General features: G+C 38.4%; 1 protein-coding gene across 6 annotated transcripts in view; it reads right to left on the bottom strand.

The window, feature by feature from the left end:
- The window catches only part of DNM3 (dynamin 3), a 510,159-nt gene that overhangs the window by 364,554 nt on the left and 121,398 nt on the right, over positions 1-24,207 (bottom strand). For all 6 annotated transcript variants that reach the window (XM_046681889.1, XM_046681886.1, XM_046681888.1 and 3 more), the window contains exons 3-4: positions 18,590-18,739; positions 16,908-17,111 (exon numbers count right to left, since the gene is read on the bottom strand). In XM_046681889.1, the coding sequence (XP_046537845.1) occupies positions 16,908-17,111; positions 18,590-18,739 (354 nt within the window). The remainder of the gene's footprint in view (positions 1-16,907; positions 17,112-18,589; positions 18,740-24,207) is intronic.

Below are 24,207 nucleotides of genomic sequence, written 5' to 3'. Positions count from 1 at the left end.
TGAAAATGCCACAATTGTCTATTTTTTTTTAAAGCCTTTTATAACAGAAATTCCTGCAGGAAAAATAACTTTGCAAGTCTGAAACTCAAGAGCCACAAACCCACTTTTTAACCAAGGAAACAAATTAATTTTATGTAATCCTTTTATGGACCTTATTATGCGCCAGGAAACTTTTAAAGTATTTTGCAGATGTTAACTCATTTAATTTCACAAAAATCTTATAAGGTATTATAATTATCCCCATTTTATAGATGAGGAAACTTGAGGCAGGGAAAGACTAAGTAATTTGCCCAAGGTTACACAGCTAGTAAATGGTGGAGCCAGGATTCAAACCCAGGCAGTTTGGCTCCAGAGTTTCTGCTATTAACCACTAGGCTGCACTGTTTTAAAATGTAATCTTTACATGTCTTATGCTTTTATTCATGTAATTTCTTAGTAAGGCAAAGTTTCTTAAGAATGTTTCTCGGTTATTTTAGCAGAACAGCTTGTACTTTCATTCCAACAGGCTGCCCGCTTCCTCTCTTTGCTGCCCTTCTGCCAATCCTTTAACTCTGCCATCTGGAACTATCTTTACTGTCACCCAATGACTCCAACACACTCCTGCTCTGATCTAAACCATAGCTCTTACCTCCTTCCCTTCATTTAAACCCAGTTCTCTCCTTTATGCCCCTCAGGCGGAGACTGCATATTCTCCCAGGCCCCAAAGAGCCCAGAGGAAAAGAGAGTGGAGGTTAGCGAAGTTTCCTCACTCCTCAGCGCTGCTCCAAACCAAAATCTTCGACACCTTCATATAAAAACATTGCTTGAGAGCCTTAAGGCATCTGGTTGTGGTGCCCCGATTCCTCCTTGTTGCTACTAAATGCCCAGACACCATCTTCAAAACACACACACACTTTATTGAAGGTTTGGGCATCATGGTATTCCTCACTGCCCTTCGTTCCACCATTATCTGTGCAGCATCAATGGATGTGAGGATGATGTATCCAGTTCTCTTGATGTATTTAGTTTCTTGACCTCTTCTATTCAATTATTTTCACCTGCATGCCATTTTAGCAATTTCCTCCCATGACCACATCCTGGTATTTATAACCTGGACTTGTTCCAGCTGTAAATCATAAACTCTAACATTCTCCTCTCTAACCACAAACTCCAATTCTTCCAATTCCTTTACTCACCTCCTATGAATAATGCATTTCTATCCTGCAATCATATCCCAAACTCTCTCCCTGAACAATCTCATTTTCCCCAAAACTTACAGGTCTTTTTTGGCTTTGTTTTCTTCCCTTCTTCCAAAGATTTCACAGTCCATCTTTCCAATTATTATTTTTCCAAAATCCTCAATTCTTTTGCCCACTTTGTCTTCCATCCAACTGATGCTGCAAAATTCTGACCCAAAAGCAATCTAAGTATTTGCCTCTCTAACCCGTAGCTGCTGAGTGTTTCTGGGAATCACACCATCCTGAAGCTTGGTGCGCATGGGCTCTGGCCTCAATGGAGTCCTTTAGTGCTGCCCACTTTCTCCTTCTCCCTTTCCCCACAGTGGCTGTTCAAAATACCTTTCTCCTCAAACGTTTTACACAACCCCCTTCTCTCCTATCCTCCTTACCCTTCCCCCACTCCCAGTTCTTTCTCAGCCTATGGCCTTGCTTCCTACTTAAAGAGAAAAAACTATATCAATAGGCAATAAATTCTCAAATGCCTTTCCAGATATCTGCAAATTAACTTCTATCTGCATGTACTTTCTTACTTCATTCTTGTAACAGTGCAAGACATAGCTCTCCTTCTACTCAAGAATCACAGCAAGCACTCAAGAAATGTTGGAGAGAAAGAATAAAGAAAAAGGAAGGAAAGGAAGAGGGGGAGAGAGAGGGCAGAGGGCAGGGGGGAGGGCAGGAGGAAGGAAGGAAAGAAGAAAGCAAGTGGAGGGAGAGAAGGGAAGAGAGTGGGGGAGAAAGGGAGGGAGGGAAGGATCCTAAAAGCCAGAGAAAATGAAGGTCCTACAGAAATTTAGAAGAGTTTTGTTTTGTTTTAATAGTCATATTTGACTTATACTGTCCACGAAATAACTACACGGACCTGGTTTGGTTAGCTTTATCTGGGTATCTGTAGAATATGTTTCTATAGCAAATTTTAAAAGAGCTACTATGCTAACAGGAATGTTAGAAGCTCGTGGTCATATCAGAATTCAGGAGTAAGATTTAATTGCATAGGTAACTATTGCGTTTTAAATGGCCTTGAATTTTATGAGAACTCAATTGTTCTATAATAGTCAAGTCACTTTAATTAAACACTTTCACCTTGAATAGCAATGCAACACTTATCCGTATATTAGTATAAATAGAATTCTTGAGAAAAGATTCCTATCACTAATATGCAATTAAATTAAAGAAATGAAACAATGTTTTATTGCTTTCTCACATATTTTTTAGTCTTTCTTATAAATAGTGTCTCTTTTTCACATTCCAATTTCTACATTGAAACTCCACAAAGAATAACTCAGGGAAATTTTAAACTTGTTCAAGCAACGTCTTTACAGTGACCCCCAGTGGCAAAAGGAATGAACGTATCAGTTTTAGTAATCTAGATTCTAGTGGCCTTTCACGCTGATAAACTTGTGATGACAATAACAAGTTCCCTTTTAATAGCATGTTCACTTTTGCCAAAGTACCTTCACATTTTTCTTTTTATTCCTAGTTTAAAAAAAGAATTACAATTATATATATATAATTTGAATATTTTACAATTTGATAATATATTTTATAATTTGAATAATTTTATGTATATAAGTGTATATTCATATCCAATTTCTAAATCTACTCTCTTTCCTGGTACATTTTATAATGAAGGTAATTTTATTTTTCCCAATTAAATTAGCACATCAAAAAGTATACAATTTTATTAAAAAGCTTTTTGTAAGCTTTTTTAAGTAAGATGAATATTTTTTGTTGTCATGTTTCCAGTTCTAAGATCCAACATTCTTTTTTATGATATCCATAAATCTAGATATAATGATTTATATATGACATATAAATCGAATATCTAATTCTAATTCTATCTATTCTATATATAGAGAATAGATACAACTCTAAGATATAATCTTAGATATAATTCAACATACTTTTTTAAAGCTCAAATAGAAGTTCTTCTCTACATTTGGGCGAGCCCATTTATCAGTCTACAGATGAACTACTCTCTTTGCAAAGGGACCAATTTCTAACATAAGATTTAACAAACTTACTTGAGTTGTACATGCATGAAACTCTTAAAATTCAAGTACATACAATGCAACACAGCAACACGAATTTGAAATGTGAGTCTGTAATTCTCAGACTTCAGGGTATAATATTATGATGATGTATTCCATACACTTCCTATCAAAGTTCTGATCACACAGGACTGTAAGTGTGTGTCTGTGGTCCCACTTTCTTTAGAGCAGACAAGTATGTTCAAACCTAGCACACAGTGAACGCTCAATTTAAAAGAATGATTGATTGGGGTGGTGAACACGATGTAATCTAAACAGAATTCGGAATATGTTATGATGTACATCAGAAAGCTATATAATGTTATAATCGAATGTTACTGCAATTAAAAATAAATAAATAAAATAAAAGAATGATTGATTGAACAGAACTGACGTAAAACAACTTTTTCAAAGACCAAAAATGTTTTGGTTTTAGCCTCTGTTCTTAGGACTTTCTCTACTTGAAAAAAAAAAAACTAGTTGATTTTAGGAGTCTCATTCATGTTAGACAAAAGCTCAAAAGCCTATCCCTTAAGAAATCAAAACATGGCTCCTATGAGTTACACACTGAGTTATTTCTTCTTAAAGAGTAAGATATCTTCACATATATTGATTGATTTGATTAATATAGAGTAGAATTTGGACTCCTGTTGCAATTATTTAACATCTGTTAGCTTTTTTAATATGGTCAAATATTTAAGCTAATAATTTGGAGGTAAAATGAGGATCCAATTGGGAGAAAAGAATAGCTGCGGAAACAGACATACTGTCTGGAAAATAGGTTTTCTCCATGGATTGCTCTTATATTTGCATTTTATAAACATATTCATCACATTCTGAATGCCAGCTTATTGCCCGGATGCTTGAAGCTTCTGTTTGACTTAAGAGCACCTCCACCACCTGCATGACCAGACAGAAAAGCAAATGTCTGCTAAATGTTGCCAAAGGTCAGTGAATATCAGCTTCCATCACCCATGGACTTTAACTGTTTCCAGACTGGGGAGGGAGACTCGTCAAAAGGAAAAAACTTCAGGAGGTAGGTTGGACACACCTCCATAAAACAAAGAAGTCTCTCTCCTGCTTCGTGGTAAAGTCACAAATTTCACCTCAAGAGAAAATGGAGCCCTCTTCCCAACCAGAAGTCTAACACTCCTCTTGGAATGATTTTTATACTCCAGGAAGACCTCTGGTCATGCTAGATTTAGAAATGAAATTCATTTGCTGTGAAATAAATCACCATGAAAGGAATTTCCAGACACATTTGCCTCCCTAGTGAGGCCTTTGAACAGCCCTCTCTTGTAGACGACAAGCTTGATGGGTAATGCTAAAATACTGCTGTGCCCAGAAGATGAAAGGCACAATGAGAGTCTTCATGGGTAATGAACTCATGCTCAAGTAATAAATCAATACCACTGTTGGAAGTGACTCTTCCGCTTTCTATACAGAAAATGTGATTGTCTTTTTATGATGAACTTCTCAGCTAAGGTATAGCAGTATCTATAAAACACACAGATATTAGTCTCACTTCTAGCCATGTTAAACAGCAGTGTAAACATGTTGTCTTTATTATATGACCATTAGAACTTATGAGGTTAGGTGGATATTACACCATCATAAATAAACTCAATATGATAAAAGCTATCTCCCCACGGATCAATCTCACCAACTAACCTCATCTGTATCCATGTACTCTGCCTTTCCTACTGTTAAAATGGAGAAAGAATCTAATCAAGGACTCCCACAGGTACTCTGCATCTTATCCCCACTCCCCCAATCAAGAATTTTTCTCATCTATTTATCTTGTCTTTATTCTACTTCTCCTACATTTATCCCATCTCTCTCCTTCACCACCAATTTTACATCTCTTCTGGATCATTCTCATCAGCACAGAAACATGCCATATAATATCTCCCACCTTTCAAAAACATTCTCTTCATCTTATACCACTAGTGTCCTATTCTTCTGCTTCCATCTATAAAACGAAAGAGCTTCTATATTCTGTTTCCACTTCCTCACATCCAAGTCTCTTTTGAACCTTCTCTAAGGAGACTTTCCTACTAAACTCTTCTTATCAAGGTCACCAATAACTGTCAAGTGCCAAATCCAATATTCAATTCTCTACCCTCATCTCCATTAGATGAGAACATGAAAGTCTGGTTTTGATACAAAGATTGGAGGTAATGATGACTTAGACGCAGTTCAAGGCTGCTTTCCTTTGTTTACTACCGAATCTTCCAGCAAGCAGTAGACAGGATTCATGGGCTAAGAATACAACTGACTGAACGGATGCAGCTTCCGAGCATTCCTTGGTTCCACACAGAGGAGCACTTTGAGTTTGAAGTTGAATATAGCCTGTGAGGACTTGGGAAAGTGTCAAGCCAGAGGGGCAAAGAAATATGGGTGCACCCCTTTGTATGCCATGAGGCTGCATGCACCACTTCATTACGATGTAAGAGAAATCTCACTACCCCATAGTTGCCAACTCCTGTGTTCAGTTTCTCACCATGTTGTTGGGCTTCCTCACAATGTCTGAGCAGTAGGCTTGGCCTTGATCTACAAAATCACCCACCTTGATCTCTCAGCAGCATTTGACATAGCCAATCACTATGTCCTTCCTGAAACCTTCTTTTCCCATGGCTTCTAGAACACCACACTCATTTGGTTCTCTACCACTTCTCAGTCACCTCTGCTTTTTCTCCTCCACCTCATCACTACTAAAACACTGGAGAGCCCCAGGGCTACTTTCTTGGCCTTCCTTCTCTTCTCTATCTACATTCATCTCCTACATGATCTCAACTCAACTAATCTTAAGGAATTAGATACTATGTGAATTAGTTCCCTAGCGCTATCACAAACTAGTGGCTTAAAACAACAGGAATTTATTTTCTCACATTTCTGAAGGCCAGAAGTCTGAAATTAGGGTGTCAGCAGCACCACGATCATCCCTCAAAAGGCTCTAGAGAAGGATCTTTCCTTGCCTCTTCCAACTGTTAGTGGCTCCTGGAGTTCTTTGGCTGTGGCAGCATAGCTCCAATCTCTATTTCTATCTTCACATGGACTTCCTTGTGTTTCTCCCTCAAATCTCCCTCTCTTTTCTCTTACAAAGACACTAGTCATTGGATTTAGGGCCCATGTGAAATCCAGTATAATCTCATCTCAAGATTCTTAACTTAATTACATCTGCAAAGACCCTATTTCCAAATAACACACACCCAGGTATGGCGGGTTAGGCCTTAGAGATATCTTTTGGGAGGGACACAGTTTAACCTGCTGTATCACCTATAGGCTGATGATACACCCAGATTCACAACTCCAGCTTGAAATTCTCTCTGGAATTCCAGTCTCTATCATCACTACTTAGGTGTCTAATAAACATCTCAAATTTTACATGTCCAAAATAGAACCCTTGATCCTCCCCAAACATTCTCCTCTCCTAATATTCCCAATTACATTAAATGGCATCACCATTTAATCTGTTCCTTTGGTTAAAACTCTTGGAGTCACTCTTAACTTCTTTCTTTTACTCACAGCAAACCGTCAGTAAACTGTCAGCTCTACTTTCAAAATCTATCAAATCTGACAGCTTCTTTCCTTTGTACTATTACTCCCTTATTCCAAGCCATATCATCTCTGTCCCCACTGGACCTCTTTGAAGAAATAATCTTACTGATCTCCTTATGTCTACTCATGTCCCTCTTTTAGTCATTTCTTCTCACAGCAGCCAGACTGACCTATGAAAACATAAATCAGATCTTGTCTCTCTACACTCAAAACCCTCCAGTGGCTGCCCATCACCTTGAACAAAATATAGTCTTTGTCATGGCCTAGAAGACCCCACATGATCTGGGCCCGCCTACCTCCCTGATTGCAGAACCTACTTCTCTCATCCTGTCATTGAGCTCCATCTTCAATGACCTCCTTGCTGTTTGCTAACATGTCACGCCAGATCCATTCCCAGTGCTTTGTGTTTGCTGTCCCCTTTGCCTGGAATGCTCCACCCCTAGATATTCACAGGGCTTCTTCCCTCGCTTAGCAGTTCTCTGCTCAACTGCTGCTTCCATCGACCATCTGTCTAAAGTAGCACTCCCAATCACTCTTTCTTCCTTATCCTGTTTTATTTTTCTTCATAGCACTTATCACTATCTGACATTAAACTAACTTGACATTAAAATAATCATTTATCTATCATCTGTCTGCTTCCCCCGTTAGAAAATGAGCTCCATAACGCCAAGAATTTTGCTCTATTCACCACTGTATTTATGAGGTGCAGGTGGTGCCTGGCATATAATAGTTGCTCATTAACTATTTGTTAAATAAATGAACAAGCAAGTAGAATGACCTTTTAAAATTAGTTAAAGCAATGTAGCCATATTAAAAACTGATATTAAAAGTGAAAATCACATTAGGCCAGTTGGAGATAATACTCTCCAAGTGCTTCTGGGTGATAATGAAGATGCATTCACCTGAGAATGTAAAATTGAACTCTTCCGAACCAATTCTTTTTCCAGCATTTTTAATATTTGCTCTAGAAGTTCAGTCTTTAAGTTTGTCAAGAGGTCTGTTTCTTATACAGATTGGTGCAGAGATAGTCTAATTGATCTCTGCCTCGCAAAAGAAGAATTATAAGGCAAAACCTAATTCAACATAACTTTAACAATGTTTCACCATGTTTAGTGCCATGAAACTTCATCAAGCAGGTTTCACTCCAATTCTATAAAATTCTAACGCAAATTCATGATTATCCCTAAACAAAGCGTTTAAAACACAGTTGGTGTGGGAAAGATGATACAATGGCAAACTAGACCTATTGGTATCAGACACACGTGGGCTCATATCATACTTCTGCTACTCACCAGCTGTTTGACTGTGAGTAAGTGCCACAGCCTATCTCACTTCCTCCTACATAGGACTGGGCAATGCCACCAGCTGACAGGATACATGTGGTTATAATATATGACACACAGTGTTATTACACAACTCATTTCACTTGAATTAATATGCTGTGAGCCAAATCACATCTCCTAAACTGTGAAAATGTTCATTGCATAAGGCGGACCCTCTGTAATATCTCTCTCTGGGGACTCCTATGACCTCACACGTAAGAGAAGATGCCATGCAAACAAATAGCTTATTTTTAAAAGTGGTGGAGAGTCACAAAAATAATCAGAAATATGTCCTAAGCATCTACGTCATCTAGTATCCTACTATGTGGTCCAGCATATAAAATTTACACTACTGACCACAAGCACTTGCCTGGCTGAATAGATGCCTGATAAATGTCTGTTGAACAACAAATAAATGAACTAACTAAGAAAGGCATTGACTGAATTCTTAATGTACCTGAGTAGAAATTCTAAATAGCTGGAGGAAGTGTTCCTTAGAGGAATCGGTGCAGTCTCCATGGTGAGACGGTGCTAAGAATCCTAGTCTGCCCCTTACTCTGAATCTATGAGTGGCAGCTGGCACGATGCCTTAAACACATCAAGTCAAGCTAAGGACAGCCCTCCTTCCGCCCTACCCCAGCCCCGACGCCGCTAAGGTCTTCTTTTACCTATAGTTAATCTAGAAATTTGCAGGTGAATTGGAAATTATTCTTACTTTTATGATACATTATTAAAAGATTCAAAATAATTCTATTACAATTCTGTGTTATTAAACTTCATAAATTCATACTAGTGTAGGCAGCAATTTGGATTACAGAATGCTGCTGATTCTTTTATAGGTTTTTTATGACTCTAAATTATGTACAATATATAAAATAACAAGTACTGTCCTTTGAATCTTTCCAAGAGGAAAGTAATTGCTAGCATTTGTTTAGTCATTTAGAGTTAGTCGTCTTTACAGATAAATTTATCTTATTTAATTATCATAGCAAGCTTTTGAGATAAGGTTTATTATAACTCCATTTCATTTTAGAGATGAGGTGATAAGGCTCAAAGAAGTTAAATAACTTGCCCAAGGACATACAACCAGAAAGTGACAGATCTGCCCCCAAACCCTGTGTTCTTTCATCTACACCATTTAATAAAGCAGTTAATTGAGGAGCGGTCTGATGAAGTAGAAAGAGCACTAGATGAGGAGGCCGGGGCTGCCACAAATGCGCTGTGTGGTTGCAGGTACGTTATTCAACACTGTGGACATCACCTAAACAAACTTCCTCACCCCAAAATAGGGCCTCATCCCAACCCACCTCACAGAATTCTGGTGAAACTAAAACCAAAGTACGTAAGAGCACTTCAAAAAGTTAAGACAACCATACAGGGAAAAATATATGTAAAACATTATATAATTCTGATGACTAGGAGTTCGAGCTTTTAAACGGTGTAGGTACTCCCCTTAAAGTTTTCCTAAAAATCCTCATTTAGTCAGTAAAAAGATTTTTCACAAATGATACAAAAGACAACCTTGAGATTTGTCTAACCACAAATTTGTGACATTCTGCATATACTGGGAGAATAATTCATCATGAAACTTGTTTTTATATAAAACATATATAAATAACCAGCAATATAGGAATATTTATTCTGTAAAAGCTTTTATTTTGAATATCATTATGTAAATAATTTATAATTAACATAAAGTTCCTTCCCAAGTATACAGTCAAATACACACAAGTCCTGCTCAGGTGAAAATGACTGTCTATGTCAAATAGGCTTAATTTAGCACAAAGTAGCTGCTGCCTAAAATAGAAGACCTCTCAGAAAACTTAGAATTATGTACCTTCATGGATAAGATTATAATTCAGATACCTGGAATAAAGAATGGTCCTGCATTCTCTAAATAGGTCATCCTCTTTAGCCAAGGGCAAAACCTCAGGAAAGATGTACCTGACGTGATGAGAACAGGCCACTTGCAGAGCCAGCCAAATCAATCCTGAAGCCCAACAGAGTAACAGATGTCACACCCAGATTGCCCTCATCATCCCAATTCAAATCTTTTACATGAAAATTTCCTAATTATTAAAGTTATATAAGATCAGAATGAGAAATAATGGAATGGAATAAGGAAATAGTGGAACGGAAAGAAAGGAATAAGGGATAAGGACCTCTGAAAAGGCCATTCCTCCATAAAAGCAACAAGAACATTGGCAAAAATGGTCAAAATCAACTTTTTCAGAACTCTGGAAATTAACCAAAGGCTTGCAACAAACTGAGGGGCATTTATTCAACAAAATTGGCTGAATCTCAGTAAGAACAGTGAGATTTGTGATGTTTGAACGTCCCCTATTCCCATTCCCCTCTCCTTAGCTCTGCAGTAGCCTTGAAAACCAAAAGTCCCACAATCACAGTGAAAATTAGCAGCCAGCAGCCACTGGAGGGGACAGAATGGGGTTGGAATAACCAAAAATACCATTTTCAGGGAACTGTAATTATTTAAGCTGTCTAGCAGTTCTCTAAAACACCCATTCATAGGGCGTTTCTTTATTTGGTCAGACTCAGAGCTTACTCAGCACAAACAGCCTTTTCCCCCAGGAAGCGCATCACAAACCATCAGTGGCAGCTGTTTAACGTCACAGATGCCTCAGGCAGCAGTAACGGTTGAGGCAAAAAAAAGAAGCTGACCAAAAAATTTAAAAGGAAAATCTGGAGAGTCAGATAGCCATAAGGGCCTTTGAAGTTTGTATATATGTACAATCTAGAAGGTCACGTGCGTGCCTGGGGCTGTGCACATTCTCAGAACAAAGCCGAGAAGACCCTAAACTCTCAACTCTGCCTGACTTTAAGGCTCTACACAAGCAGGAAGTGAAGGCTAAGCCAGAGCTGTAAACTGCCTTCCTGAGCATTGAAGGCACACTCCAAAACACACACCAAGCGCTTCAGCAAACGCTGGGAGACTTACTGGCTCTGGGCATTTAAGAAAAATCCCTGTCCAATCATTAGCTGACCACTAAGAAAACTGAGCAAAGCCTTTAGTGATCACACACAACAAAGGCTACAAACTTTACAGAATTAGTTCAGGAAAATTACTAAGCAAACAAATAGCAATAGCAACAACAGCAACAAAACAAACACTGGGGGAAGAGAGGAATCTGATTTTGAGTGTTGCCACATTATATTACTTAAAATGTCCCATTTTCAACAAAAAATAATAATTTATGCAAAGAAAGTGTGGCCCATACACAGGAAAATAAGCATTCAATAGAAACTATCTCTGAAGAAGTCCAGACATTGACCTTACTAAACAAAACTTTAAATCAGCTATTTTAAATATGTTCAAAGAATTAAAGGAAACTGTATCTAGGTAACTTGCAAAAGCATGAGAATAACGTTTCACCACATATAGACTATCAATAAAGAGATAGAAATTATTAAAAAAAAAATAGGAATTCTGGAGGTGGAAATTAAAATAAAATAGAAAATTCCCCAGAAAGACTCAAGAGCAAATCTGAGTAGGCAGAGGAAAGACTCAACAAACTTGAAGATAGGTCAGTTGACATTGTTCTCCTATCTGAGGAACAAAAAGAAAAAAGAATGAAGAAAAAAATGAACACAGTCTCAGAGACCTGTGGGACACATCAAGCATACTAACATACATTTCGTGGAAGTCTCAGAAAGATAGGAAAGAGAAAGAAATAACAGTTGAAGAAATAATGCCTGAAGATGTCCCAAATTTGAGGAAAAACACTAATCTATACATCCAAAAAGCTCAACAAATTCCAAGTAGGATTAAACCAAAGAGCTCCACATGTACGAACATCATAATCAAACACTCAAAAGACAAAGAGAAAATCTTGAAAGCAGCAAGTTGTGTATGTTCAAGAGATCCTCAATGAGATGATGCTGACTGTTCGTCATGTCAAGAGATGCTCAGTGAGATTAACAGCTGACTTATTAGAAAACCACAGAGGTCAGAAGGCAGTGAGATGACATACTCAAAGTGGTGAAAGAAAAAGACTATAAACTAAGAATTTTCCTTCAAAAATTAAGGAGAAATTAAGACATTATCAGATAAACAAAAACTGAGAGAATCCTCACTAGCAAGAAATACTAACTGGAGCCTTTTAGGCTGAAACGAAAGGACACTAGACAGTAACTCAAACACACACAAAGAAGTAGAGAGCACTGGTAAAGTGTAGGTAACTACGCTTTAGTAGTAACTACTACTAAGTGTAGGTAACTACACTACAGTAGGTAAAGGTAACTACATAGGTAAATATAAAAGAAAATATAAATGCATTTTTGTTTGTAAAATTTTTTTCTTCTATCTGATTTAAAAGACAACTGCATGAACAATAATTACATGTCTGTGTTGATGAGCTTGTGATATATAAAGATGCAATTTGTGTAACAATAATAGCACAAAGGAAGGGGAGGGAATGGAGCTATATAAGATCAAAAATTTTGCACACTGCTAAAATACTGTACAATGATCTGAACTAGATTGTTATAAGTTGTTAATTGTAACTCCATAGCAGCCACTAAGAAAATAACTTTGAAAAATACTAAAATAAATTACAAGAGAACTAAAATGGTACACTAGAAAATATTTTTTAACAGAAAAAAGACAGTAATAGAGAAATAAAAAAACAAAATACATACAGAAAACAAACAGCAAATGACAGACATAAATTCTACCTTATAAGTAATTACATTACATGGAAATGGATTAAACACTCCAATCAAAAGGCAGATATTGGCAGAATGGGTTTTAAAAAATGATCCAACTCTATGCTGTCTACAAGAGACACATTTTATATTCAAAGACACAAGTAGGTTGAAAGTAAAGGATGGAAAAAACATAGCAGGCAAACAGTAACCAAAAGAGAGATGGAGTGGCTACATTAATACCAAACAAAATAGAATTTAAGGCAAAAATTGTTACTAGAGACAAAGACAGACATTTTATAATGATCAAAAGGTTAATCCATCAAGAAGACATAACAAATATAAATGCACCTAACAACAGAGTCCCAAAATACATAAAGCAAAAAACAACACAATTGAAGGCAGAAATAGATGATTCACCAATAATAGTGGGAGATTTCAATATCTCATTTTCAATAATAGAACAACCAGACAGAAGACCAAGAAGGAAACAGAATATTTGAACAGCACTGTAAACCAAATAGACCTAACAAACATCTATTGAACACTCTATCAACAACAGCAGAACACACATTCTTCTCAAATGCACAAGAGCATTCTCCAAGATACACCACATGTTAAGCCATAAAACAAGTCTCAATTTAAAAAGACTGAAATAATACAAAGTATATTCTCCAACCACAATGGGGTGAAATTAGAAATCAATAACAAAAGGAAGTTTGGGAAATTCACAAACGTGGAAATTAAGCAACACATTCCTAAATAACCAAAGTTGATATCACTGCTTTTTTACCAAAGCTGAAATTATAAGGAAAAGTAGATCTGTGAATCAGATGTTTGGAACATAGCCACAGAATGATTAGGAGGAAAGAGGGCATATGAAGGTATCTATTTGTTAACCCCAATACGTCGTATCTCTATATACCATGTTCCAAACTGGAGTTGTATTGGGTTCTACAGCTTCTTCTTTTTTCTATTTTAATTCTTTTACCACCAATGAAAACACACAATGTGAACCCTATTAGTTTGGGCAAGAATTCACCCTCGTCCTTTGGAGCTTCAGTCCGGAACCAGCCAAAGCCCCAAGAAAACAACATACCAAAGTGGGTCTTTGGTGGAGACTTGATCACCATGCAAATCCTTCCGATAGTTCTCAGGTTTCTCAACTATGACACTATTCAGGAGTTTCAGAATTGCAACTGGGATGCGAAAACAAATAATAAACCTTGAGGTTAGCAAGGAACTTTCAGTAACTAACCCAAGAATCATACTTATTGAGAGCCTTCAGGCAATGAAGCTGTCCTTAGCAATCACCATGCAGAAATCAGCAGACAAAGAAGCGGCACACAGTGCCATGGAATGTTTTCTCTGTTTCTGAAAAATTATCAAATACCTGCAAAATTACCTGCCAATTATCTGCAAAACTTTCAAAAATCTGTTCCCAGGACTACCATGTGCAAGATATGAAAAATTGGGGTAATGAGGTCCTATCTTTGACAAAGCAGGAGTTCTAATGATCCAGAAGAGATGAGGTTCATTTAGGGTAAGTTCATGAAATATATTCTCACTTAACTTTCTGGATATAGATTTGTGGCATACAATTACAGATGCATGAGTGACAGCTAATGCTGTATTTCACTTGTACTATAACAACTCATGTAAATACTGGCAGTGAGATGGCAAAGACTGATTCCTTTCTGGGAAACTGGTGATTCTCTCCACCAACATTAACTGCTCCCACCTGATGATCTGCCATCACGTGAGAGTTATTGCATTGGGTTATAAATGAATCTTCTTTTGAGGAGTCTGAGGAATGAAATGTAGTCACTGCCCATTAATATTCCCTGTCTACACAAGGGGAGTAAAATATAGCATGAATATGTTAAATCAATCTCAGGAAGTAACTGCAGATACTTCCCAGGATATACTAGTTGGCCAATTTTCTTTTAGTTTATATTTCTTATAAAATTCAGAGTTTATACAAATAAAACGTTCTCCATTGGCTTTTCTTCTACTATATTTGAAGTTGTGAGGACGTAAGGCAGAAGCAACTGCAGCCATCTTGCCCCTATGAGGAGAATCTGTCTGAGAAAAAAACCAACTCCAAGGAGGCAGAACCAAGGATTGACCAAAGAGCGATCAGACACTGGGGATAGCATCTGCACTCCTCCATGAAGCTTCATCTGGACTAAGTGTGGACTTCTGAGGAATGTGACGGTGCTGCACTCACTAAAAGCCACTGATGGGCGTGCTCTCTTTCAATCAGATAACCATGGCTTTGTCTCCTGTGGGACAAGAAGGCTGCTGAGACAGTGGTGTTCCAGCATCATTCTTACAATTAGACTCTGGCCCCAATCCATAATCTGGCTCTAATACTGGAGAAGGAGTCCTGGTGATGGTCCCCAGGTAGCCATCCGGAGCGTCTACCTGCTTTGTTCTAAGCCCCAATCTCAGGGATGTTGAAGGAAGCCAAAAAAAAGCAAACCAATGACTATTGCAGAACTCCAGAAAGGTTCAAGAATGGAAGGCAACAAGGCCAGTGTGTAAGAGGAGCTGAAAATAAAAGAATTGGCTGAAAATTTATATGGGATGCTGTTAGATCTCCAGATCTTTTTCCCATCTTGCACAACCAGAGTTACTCCTCTGTAACCTCAGCAGAATATTGAAGATTTACTTTCAGAAGAGGATGAGCCAGAGGGACTTTGCACTCCAGGAGACCTTCAAGAATGCCGCTATGAAAACAGAGGGATTAATGAAAAGTCCACGTGCTGAAGAGTGAGAACCACCCCACCTCCCCCGACCAACTCAATTCTTCCTCTTGGCTCTGAGACCTCTGGACATCAGGCTTATACCAGACTAGCTCAAGAGAAAATATTCATAGAATCTAATAGCAACTGAGGAGGCCTCCTATAAAAAGGCCAGGTCCCAGCCCAACGACCCTACCGTAAAGCCCATTAGCCAATGAACCCCATTCACACACACACAGAGCTTCCACCAGCTTTTTAGTGTTCTACTCTTATGTCCCAGTGGGCAGAAAAAGATCACCAATCATCTGAAAAAGGTCTCTGACATCAAAGACAATGACCAAAATAAACAACCAGAAAAAAATGGACTCAGAGACACTGTAGATTACAAAAGCAAAACCTCAAAGCTTCTCATTAAAATCTTTCGGGAAGATATTACACTTGAGGAACCAAGAGTACAATGCTATTTAAAAAAATAAAAATAACATTCACAAAATAAGAAAATGCTGTTGGGACTTTTTAAATCACACCAGAAGAGAAAAATTAATCAGAGGAGCTAAAGATAAAGTTGAGTAAACCTTGCAAAAAGTAGAACAAAGAGACAAACATGATAAAAGAGGAAGACTGAAAAAAAAACAAACAAGGATTAATCCAGGAGTTCTAACACACTAATGATAATTCCAGATAAAGAGGACAGAGAGCATGGCGGCAATTAATTATAAAAAAGGAGAATTCCCAGAGTTGGAGAACACACATCTCCACACTGAAAGGACACATCACTGAACGCCCTTCCATAATTACTTTCACGCACACACGAAGGCTAATCACTGGGGTCTCTCAAGATAAACGTTATTACTTGGCTCAGAGAAAGAAAAAACAAAACATCAGCATGAATAAGAGACTTTTTGGATTCTGAAATGCCAACAACAGATAAATCTCTGCTTTTATAATGTGTATTTATGTCAAATAATTATAAGCTAAATAATATCTTACATGCATTAAAAGAACTTCACAAAACAAACAAAAAACAGAAAGACTTTTTATTGGGAGTATATTCAGGTAACTCTTATAATAACTAAGGAGACTATCTGAATTCTGTACCAGAAGTGTGTTTTATTGGCTTTTTAAAATAAGTAGTTCGTGAGGATTAGAAATGTCTATTTTCTTGGATCTCAGTTAATCTTACATTTATTTATATAGGTTCAGGCTATATTCCCCAGTTATTTTTCTTTCAGCATCTTAAATACAAAAGATCTAACAATATTAATAATGGCTAATTTAATTAATAATGAAATCAAGTTATGAGAATTTGTGTTACCTTGAAATATCCCCAAACTCTTGACATTTTCAATGAATTCCCTTTCACACACTTACCTTGAGGATCGACTTCTTTAGCTAGCTTCAATGCATCTGAGTTTGCAAGATCAGTGTTGGCCGGGGTCACAGCTAGAATCAGGCAGTTCTCCCGTGTGATGAACTGCATAATCATTTCTCTGATCTGATACTCAATATCTGGAGGCTGATCTCCCACAGGCACTTTCGTAATTCCAGGTAGGTCAATAAGGGTTAGATTTAACACTGTGGGGAGAGGGAAAAAAAAGAGCCTTACATACACCCTCCATGTTAAAGATATCGACAATGCAGAATCATCTGTCACTGTAGGGGAAATAAAACAAGCTCAGCTGTACATATTGTACATCTAAATAACTCCAGCTCATGCGTAGAATAAAAAGCATAGAATACAAAATGGCTGCAAGTTTTCTCTATTTTTATGATATGCTTGTGCTATGCCAAATGATCATCTTGACATAATTTGAAAGGTACTGATTTGCATGCCTAACCGGTTTCTCAGAGAGCTGTCATATCCATAACTGGGGGTTATAATTAAACACTGAACAATAAGTACATATGCTGTCTGCCAGTCTTGCACATTGCCTTTAAATGGTGTAAAACTTCTCAGGGTAAGAGTAGTCCTGCCCTTCAAATCATCATATGTTATTTACAAGGGGTTAGCCACTTGGCCTATTGGAAAGCTGTTAGCCATTCGTAGTGCCATTAGGTTACTGTGTAGGTGAAACAGCCAGACTCACGGAACACCAGCCCAGATAGCCGGAAACTACTCCTGAGTCAGTTACTCCAGCCCAACCTGGCTATCCTCCTCTCTGCACTCAACAGTGTTGGTGCCAAGTCCTCTTGGGAAGTCAGATTTGAGCTTATGTCATTGATGCTGTGTTTTAAAAGCAACTGAGCTGGGTAGAGGATCGGTGATGAAAATCTGCCCCACTAAAAATTTAGGCAGAATAGAGGCCATTCCATATCACACACCATGAACCAGTTATCTAATTTATAAGTTTCTGCTGATAGTCTGGGGGAAAAACATCACAGTTGATTCCTCAGGAAGAGAATAAATAGGAATACATAGGGCTGCAAGAAAATCCAACAGGGGAAAACTCAACTATAGCACCATATACCTCCAAGATTTTTGCAAAAACAGAAGATGCTAAAAATGGAAGCTTTTATGCATACCTCTTTGGAATTCTAAAAGTTTAAAATAAACATAAAGGAAATTTTTTAAATGACAACGCAATTCTGATCTTCTTAAAAGTCATCTCCCAGGGCTGGCCTGGTTGCATAGTGGTTAAGTTCTCATGCTCAGCTTTGGCTGCCTGCCGTTCGCTGGTTTGGATCCTGGGCATGGACTTATGCACCACTTATCAAGCCATGCTTAGCAGGCATCCCACATATAACGTAGAGGAAGATGGGCATGGATGTTAGCTCAGGGCCAGTCATCCACAGCAAAAAGAGGAGGCGTGGCGGCAGATGTTAGCCCAGGGCTAATCTTCCTCAAAATGAAAATAAATAAAGTCAACTCCCACTGCCTCCCCATAAATAAATCTATGAGCTCTTTGCACTATACCATTTACGGCAGTATCCAAACACTATCCTGGAAACCTGGTGCTTTTTGAGAGAATAAACCATCCTCTATACAAACAATGTATGTTAATTAATGTAGTAAAAATTTTTGAGGACAAAATGAATTCTGTTATTTTACTTACCATGTGGGGAATAGACTCGTAAATTAATGGGTATGGAGGAAATGCCTTTATTCATTCCAGTCACTCGATCTGTTTCTGCTTCAATCTCATGGCGAACTTCATCAAAATCTGTAAATTTTTTTCCTTTACAATGTAGAAATTCAGCATATTCTACAAAAGAAAATTAATACAACTTAAAATTCATGTATTTTTGCAATTACAAGGAAACAATGTTTCTTTAATTACAAGTCAAAGTATCCAACATTGTTTCTTTAGCCATCAGAATGAGAAAACACAGCAGTTACTAAGAAGCACAGCTAATACTTTAGAAATATTAAACATAGTACAAATGCTAAGGGTGCTAAATTTGCTAATTTTCAGACAAGCAATTAAGTACTATAAGTAGTCCTTAAACCATTTAACCTATTAAATAATTTAAAGAGAGTTTTGGCCTTCCAAATGATAAAACAACAAACAACAGCATCCAATTGTCAAAGAAATCAGATCTAGGGCACACAGAGACTACCTACTAATCTTATTAGCACGTCCTTTTTCAATATCACCACTTTATTATGAGGGAATGCTGTTATATAAATATCATTTCAAAAGGCAAGAAGATTTAGAAATAAAGTTTGCTGAATTCTTTGAAAAGAAATAATATTATGGAATATTTTAGCTTAAAAATATGCTATTCAAAACACCACACCAACTTGTCTAATTAAAAAGATATTTTCTCAAGAAAAAGAAGATATAGAGTATTATAGCAGAGAAAATATTTACCTGTAATCTAAAAACAAAACAACACTACTAGCAGAAGAAAACACTCTAAAATAACCACATAATAATGGAAAATTATTTTTAAATTTCAATAACATCTTACCAGCTGTTGTACTATCAATTTCTATACCTGCTTCCAGAAATATCACGAATATGATAAACAACACAACTCAGAAAGGAAGCTGATACTATCAGATCTAAAAAAAATTATTATAATTTTAACAAGGGAACAAGTCTTAACAAACATTTTAGTTTCTCTAATAACTAGCTGAAGAACTGCTCCACTGAACTTACACTAAGGCTAAGCATCTTGGGCCCCAACATCAGCTAAGACAATTACTGGTAGTCTTTCTACCATTCCCCACCATAAACATTTAACCATCACCCACTATGGGAAGGCCAATAGGAAGACAACTATAAGATGTGGTCGCCCGTCTCCAAGTGGCTTAGCATTAGCTTGGGGAGCAAAAGATCATATCACAGAGACAAAAAGTTACCACAGGCAGCATAAAATAAGTGTTGATCTGTGCTTAAAGTGATAGGAAAGGTAGAGAGAGGAAAGATGGCTTCAGGCTGTAGTGCCCAAAAAAGGAGGCGGGGTATGAACTGAGTACTGAAGAGTCACGAGGGGTTCAGGGTGCACAGAGAGAAAGCAAGGTTTATCAGGGAATCAGAGAATCTTAACAGCTTCAACAAATCCCTGGCAGGTCATCATCCAGCCTTTGCTTGGACCACCCACTGACAGGGAGCTGAGGCTTTGATCTCTTTGGAAACAACTTATTGAAAAATGTTTCTTAATGTTGGTATGTAATCTGCTTTCTTATCATATTCCTTTGGTCCAACTTTTGCCCTCTGGAGCTACTCAAAGCCTTCTTCCGCATGAAAAGGCTGAGACTAATCTGAGCAGTGGCAGCAGAGTCCATCTCCACCCTGGGCTTCTCTCATGGCCTTCTCTGGCTAGTCTGGTCAGTGCTCAGGCCTCCTGGTGGCAGACACAGATTACCCAGCCCCACCTCAGCTACTCAGGACTGGGAAGGTCATGGGCTCCTAAAGTGGACGAACGAGAATCTGCTTTAATTTACCAAAGAACTGTAAAGACCTAACTTTTCGAAAGTTTGACTGACAGTCAGAGCCTTTATTTAACCTCTGTCTTTCCTGTCAACGTGCATGGACATGAATATTTTTCTTAGTTTCTCTATATAATAATATGTGCTACCTTCTGAAAAAATGGCAAGCTAAGACTCTCGAAATTTCATCCCTCAATGGTGTGAGTATATCCAACAAGAAAGCTTCAATAGCCTTCAGAAGTCTGGCCTCAAGAGATCATTGCATCATTTGGGCATGTTCTTTCACATGTTTACCCTCATAGGCGCTCTTTTTATTAGAATATAAATTCTCAGAAGATATAGTCTTTACTTTATTTACCCACTCAATGGATAGGCCAGGACCATGAGAATGTAAGAATTTAAAGATAAGTAGAGGATAAAACAATAAGAAAAATAAAGACGAACAAAAGATGTTAGAACCCAGAAAACAAACAAAAATTAATAAGTAAAAATGAGTCATAAATAATGGAATAAATGGAACTGTACTTTTTAAATTCTATGTATTCTGTGGCAAATGCACACTTGAGGACTTATGGCTATTATAATTATTGCTTTCATAGAATTGATAAGCTTCTGGATGAGGGACTATGTTTTCAATTATGATACCAATCAATAATTCAAGAAACACAAATGTGGACGTCTCTTCTTGCCACTAGATGGCGCCTACTAGCTTTCTCTGTAGGAAACTAATGCCCTTCCAGAAGGTTGTAAAACGGATGCAATTTTCAAATTAGATTTAAATTTATTCTTAGACTCCTGAAAATGCTTTTACCTTGGAATTGAGAGATTAGAATGTACAGGACCATCTCAAACCTGTGTGTCTTTTTAAGGGTTGGGTCCCACAGAGATTTAGGGACGCCTTTCTTAATTTATTTATTCAACTAACATTTATTGAGCTCCTACTACTTGCCAGGCACTGTTTTAGAAATCAGGAATATAGCAGAGGGGAGAGAAATAAGTCTCTAGGCTTATGAAGCTTACATTCTAGTGACATGAAACAGTACACAATGCGCGTGTGTCAGACAATGAAGTGTTACGGGGAAAATGGAACAGGAGGGGGATAGTAAAGGCTGGGGAAGGGGGGTTGCTTTGCTAGATGCTTTGGTTGAGGAAGGCTTCTCTGATATGATAAAGTGAGATTTGAGTGAAAACTCAAGAAAGGGAGGGAGCACGTCATGCTTCATATAAGGGCATCCTGGCAGAGTGTCTGGAGCATGCTAGGCATATTGGACCAAGAGCAAGGAGGCCAACAAGCTTGGAGCACAAGCACACTGAGGAGAGAGACAGCAATGAGGTCAGGGCTATGGTCCAGACCTGGACTGTGTAGCGGCTGTGGGCCATTTTTAGGACTTTGAGTTTTACTCTGAGTGAATGGTAGACCTCAGGAAGGGTTTTGGGTAGAAGGGAAACATGATGTGATCTAGGTTTTAAACAAATATCTGTGGCTGCTGGGTTGAGGTTGAGAACAGATAATGAGGAGCAAGAGAGGAAGCTGGCTATTGGAATCACAAAGGTGAGAGATGATGGGGCTTGGACCAGGGTAGCAGCAGTGGGAATGGTGAGAAGTGGTTAAATTCTAACGCACTTTGAAGGAAAAACCAACTGAATTTGCTGATGGATTAAAGGTGGGGTATGGGAGAAAGAAAGGAGTCATGAAGAACTTCAAGGAGTTTGACCTCAGCGAAGGGAAGAATTCTGAAATAGAAAAGACTGAAAGGAAGAGGTGGGGGTGGTGGGGGTTGGGAATCAGCTCAGTTTGGGACCTGTTAAGCTTGTGATGCCCACTACATGCCACCCAAGTGGAGAAACAGAACTGCTGCTATTGGTTGAGGATTACACAGCCACAAGAGATACCATTCACATTCTTAGTCATCTGATAGGCATATATTTATTCTGAAAATTTTCCAGAAGATGGCAGTCAAGTGCTTGAGGAAAATGGCAGCTTTTTCTAATTAGCACAAAAATGCCTTTGGGGCTGGATACGTGAGAGCATTTCATCTAGGGATAAGTCTAAACTAGAGATATATATTTGGAATTCATTAAAGTCAGGCATGTGGATGAGATCACTAAGTGAGAAAGTTAGACAGGGAAGAGGTCAGAGCACTGGGCCCTGGGTTTTCCCATGTTTAGAGATCAGGAGATGGAGAGTGAGCAGAAGTGGTCGACAAAACAGGAGAAAAACCAAGAGAGAGAGGTGGAGGTGGCCCAAAGCATAGTAAAGAGGGCATTTCATGGAGGAAAAAGACCTTCCACGCCATCAAATACTGCCAACATGTCAGGTGAGATGAGAACTAAGAATGGATTCTATCATAGAATTGGGCAACTTGAGGATCCTTCAGGAGGTTGACAAGAGATCCTTCAGGAGCTGTCACAGTGGACTAGGGTGATAGCCTGATTGGCATAGATTTAAGAGAGAACGAGACGACACGAAGTGGAGACGGTTACAGACAATTCTTCCAAGGAGTTTTGTTGTAAAGGAGAGGAAAGAAGTGAAAGGGCAGGTGGAGGGGGTGTGAAGTCAAGGGAAGGTTTTATAAAGACAGGCAAACGAACAGCACATTCATAGGCTGAGGGTATTAATCCAGCTTAAGGGAATTGTGCTGATGCAGAAGGGAGAAGGGCCGAGTGCTGAAGTGATGTCTTAAGGAAGGGAGGATAGGAGGCGTTAGAAAGGAACATGCCAGTTCATCCATAGGAAAAGGAAGGAAACAGGATAATGAGTATTGAGATGAGACAAATGGGTGGAACTAATGGTGGTGGGAAGACATGATATTCATCAGGTGAGAGTGGAGATTTATCATATTTATCTAAAGCCATTTTATGTCTTTAAAAAACATTTCTGTATATATTCTCACTGGCTAAATCCTACAAATACTATTGTTTCTACCACAAAATACATCATGCACACACACGCGCACACATGAAACCAGAGGTGAACTTGTTTTAACTATACTTACTTAGTTGTGTGTATACAAAAGTAGTCAGATAATGCATTACTGAAGCCCACCCTATAGATAACATCTCTGTCACCTGGGTCACCACGGTAACAGGCGGGGTGCTCAAGTTTTTCAGGAATTGAGAGTGGACTCCTTGTCCAGTTCAGGCCAGTTGAGACCACCAACTCATCAACTGGGCCTGCGAGGATGACCAATAAATGACTCTTTGACATCAGGGAGCTAAAAGCTCCACCCTTGGATCATGGGAATGCCGCCATTTTGTGAGCATGCATCCTACGAAGATCCATGAACCTGGACTATGCTTGCGCAGATCATCAGTTTCCTCACTTCTCCTTACCTTCAATCATCTGTTCCCACACTTCAGACTACCTTGCTCCCTACCCCATAAATATCCCTGAGTCCCCATTTTCAGGGAGGCAGATCTGAGATTGAGTCTCCTGCCTCCTCACTTGGCTGCCTGTGATTAAATCCTTTCTCTTTGCAAACTCGTCATCTCAGTGATTGGCATAATTGTGTGGTGGGCAAATGAACTTGGTTCCATAACACACACACACACACACACACCCCCATAGAGTCATCCTAAATGAGTGACATGAGAGTAACCATAGCAGAGATGTCAACTTAGGTCTAATCTACATCCATCAAAGGATTCAAACCTGCCCAGCAAATCAAAGAACTAACAGGGCAGTGTGATATTGTGATTTATAATAAGAAATACATATTTGATCTTTGTCCCCATTTCTGGCACAGAGCTCCTAAAAACCTTGGAATTTCCTAAGTGATGAAAGCGATAAGGCGT

The sequence above is a fragment of the Equus quagga genome, chromosome 13 (assembly GCF_021613505.1).
Source record: "Equus quagga isolate Etosha38 chromosome 13, UCLA_HA_Equagga_1.0, whole genome shotgun sequence".
In the NCBI taxonomy this organism is placed as follows: domain Eukaryota; kingdom Metazoa; phylum Chordata; class Mammalia; order Perissodactyla; family Equidae; genus Equus; species Equus quagga.
This window is presented reverse-complemented; position numbering and strand designations above follow the sequence as displayed.